The sequence below is a fragment of the Egretta garzetta genome, unplaced genomic scaffold (genome assembly GCF_000687185.1).
Source record: "Egretta garzetta isolate BGI_Z169 unplaced genomic scaffold, ASM68718v1 scaffold382, whole genome shotgun sequence".
NCBI lineage: Eukaryota > Metazoa > Chordata > Aves > Pelecaniformes > Ardeidae > Egretta > Egretta garzetta.
In genome coordinates, this window is record NW_009258793.1 from 161,031 (window position 1) to 164,036 (window position 3,006).

At 64.3% G+C, this 3,006-nt stretch overlaps 1 protein-coding gene across 1 annotated transcript in view; it reads right to left on the minus strand.

The window, feature by feature from the left end:
• The window catches only part of FAM193B (family with sequence similarity 193 member B), a 4,668-nt gene extending 1,821 nt beyond the window's left edge, over positions 1-2,847 (minus strand). The window contains exons 1-3 of the mRNA XM_035889288.1: positions 2,083-2,847; positions 1,676-1,885; positions 949-1,363 (exon numbers count right to left, since the gene is read on the minus strand). Coding sequence (XP_035745181.1) covers positions 949-1,363; positions 1,676-1,885; positions 2,083-2,371 — 914 coding nt within the window. The 5' untranslated portion in view covers positions 2,372-2,847. The remainder of the gene's footprint in view (positions 1-948; positions 1,364-1,675; positions 1,886-2,082) is intronic.
• Positions 2,848-3,006: the final 159 nt, after the last annotated feature.

Below are 3,006 nucleotides of genomic sequence, written 5' to 3' on the forward strand. Positions count from 1 at the left end.
TGCCCCACACTACGCGTGTAGGAACACCCCTCCCAGGGCAGCCAATGCCCAATCAGAAGGATTTGCAGGGCAGACAAACCCCCTCCCTTGCATCCTCCTCATCCGGGGGGATAAGCCAGAGGAGCCCGCAGCAGAAGACATCTCTAGCTCCTCGCCCCCCAGGGCCTCTGGCAGGCAGGAGGCTGGCGCACCAGAGCTCCAGAAAGCAGCATCCCCCTGCCAGGCCACAAGCTGATTCCAGGGCAGGGAGCAGTACTCACTGGGGGCGGCAGGTAGCACAGGTGAGAAACGCTGGAACTGCATGCAGCTGCCAGACATCCCCACGTGCAGGCAGACCCGGCTCCCACAGGCACAGATTGCCCAGCTCAGAGACAGGGAGGCCAGGGCACGGCCCACAGCGCCATTCCTCGAGCTCCAGCTCGGGACCTGGCTGGCCCTCCGCAGGGAGCGCTAATCAGCGGAGAGGAACCAGCGCCTGCGACTCAGCGTGCTCTCTTCCAGGGCACAGGCAGCCCAGAGAGGGCCAGGGGAGCGGGCGAGCAGAACCACAAGTCCACAGGCTTCATCTTCTTGAGGACCTTTGCTCAGTGTCACAGCTGCCCGACGGGTCTCACTGACAAAGGTCCTGTTGGCCAACAGCAGGTTGACCGGGCGATTCCTTTGGGTCTTTTAGCTGGAGGAGGAGCAAGCACAGTCTCTTCTGCAGCACAGTACTAACGGACAACCGCAGGGAGAAGACACGTTGGGGAGAGAAAGAGCTCAACCCTCAGAGACCAGGGGTCTGCAGCAGTGTGGAACTGGCCCGCAAACACAGCGGCTCTCCGCACCACCATGCCAGAGCAATCGGTCCCTCCGCAGGGCAAAGCGCATCCATGGGCGGGAGTGGGAGAAAGGGCGTGTTGCCCAGCGAGGAGAGAGGCTGGAAGCAGGCAGGGCTCCTCTACTCACCTGTTCGTGCTGGGCAGCTGGTGGGAGGCAGGAGGAGGGATGAGCGAAGTACTGCAGTGCCCATTGCAGGGATGAGTGCAGCCCGACAGTGGAGGCGGCATCTTCAGCAGCGGCACGTTGGCAGGGGGCAGGTGAGGGCTCTTACACGACCCTGGGCTGTGTGAGACCGCGCCAGCGGGAGGGGACTCGGACGCCAGCTTCGGGGCTGCCGCCTGTGCGCTGGGCGCAGGGAAGAGTGCAGCCTGTGGGGAGGTGCCCAGTGGGACGTGGGGAGGGGAGCCGAAGGGCCCCGGATGGGCAGGCGTCTGCTTGGAGGGGATCAGCGCTGGCGGCTGTGAGGGGAGGCCAGTGGGACTGTTGGGAGGAGCAGTGAGGTCCGAGTGCTGATGATGCTCTGAGGAGTGGAAGGCCTCACCTGCAGAGGGGCAGGAGCAGAGCTGGTCAGACATGGGCTGTCCCACGTGGGCCAGGGCCAGGCTCGGAGCCACCCACCACCTCTGAACAGGTTGCTTCTCCATGGGACAAACCCTGCCTTCCCCCAGGCAGCAGGGTGCTCAGGCTAGAAGCCATCCCCGCTCACAAGGGACCTCGGCGGCACCCCATCTTCCCCACAGGATTCATCCCTGCCCCACAGAGAGCAGAGCAAGGGGAAGATGCTTGGGGCAGCAAGGGCTGCATGGAGCAGCGGGCTGGGAGGAGAAGGCCGGCCCTGCCCCTGGGCACGCACCTGGCGGGGTGGCCCTCCGGCACATGCTTTTGAACTGCTTCGGCAGCGTCTTGCAGAAGTCGAGTGAGGTAGGCAGAGGTGAGCCTGGGGCAGCGCTGCTGGAGGTGGGGGAGGCTGCGTGGCTGTAGGGACAGGCCTTGAGCCCCGGCGCCACGGCAGGCGCCTGGCTGGCGCGCTCCGGAGAGAGAGCGAGGCCGGGGTGCTTGTCGCCTGGAAGGAAAGTGGAGCTAAGGCCGGCTCCCAGCACCCTCTGCCTTTACAAAGGGACCCAGGCATGCTGCTGGCATGGGCATTCAGAGGCCTGGCCTGCCCACCCCTGCCCACCAGTTGGGTGCCCACAAGGAAACCAGCTAAGCCAAGGACCGGGAAGAAAGCTCTGCTCAACCCCACGGCCAGCTTCAACTCACCTAGTGCAGCAGGGGGGACCCCGAGAGGGCTGCCCTGTGCGGCCCCATTGGTGTGCTGCGAGTTCCAGAGGCCCGAGAGCTTGTGAGCAGACAAGAAAGAGCTGGGGTCCCAGTCCCCTGAGTTCCCGTGGCACGAGGAGGAAGAAGAGGAGGAGGAGGAGGAAGAGGAGTGGGAGCCACCCCCACAAGACTGCGACTTGCAGGATGTGTGGGATAACGAGACCTGGCAAGGAAAACACAGAATGAAGCAGCAGCGGGCTGGGAGGGGAGGCCCTTGGCCCCAGGGCATCCGCACCAAGACCCCCTCCACTGCCCTGAGGCAGGGGCTCAGCACACAGTAACCACTTCTGTCACTGTCTCGGGGGTGGCAACCAGCCCGACTGTCCAACAGCAACACAGCCCGGCTCCCAGGATGGCCAGGCTGTGCCAAGGACCACAGGCGTGCTCTGGTCCCGCTCAAACCAGGCCAGGGTTAAATAAAGCCAAACAAGAGGGAGCTTCTCTTCCCCTGAGCTCCATGCATGGGCAGGCACACACTGCTGCTCTGGGGAGACCCAGTGTAATGGCAGAGAGCAGCCTTGGGGTGGGGGGGACGCGGCACAATGCACAGTGGAGCTGGGTTGGCAGGGAAGCAGCAGCACTGCCAGCCTTGCCAGGCAGGCAGCTCCAACCCAACACAGGTTGCCGGACAAGCCTCCATGGCGCCATGCTTGCCCCACTGCGGTCTCACTCTGAGGAGTCACAGCAGTCCTGGGGAGGGCAGCGTGGCTGCAGGGAGCAGCAAGGCTGGGATGTCTGAGGCACTCAGCTCTTGAGCAAGGAGGGGACCCACGCACCGAGCCAGCACCATAGGGTGGTCAACACTGCAGTCCTGGGAGCTACAGCCCTGGCCTTTCCAACCCCAGCTCCACAACTGCTTACCGC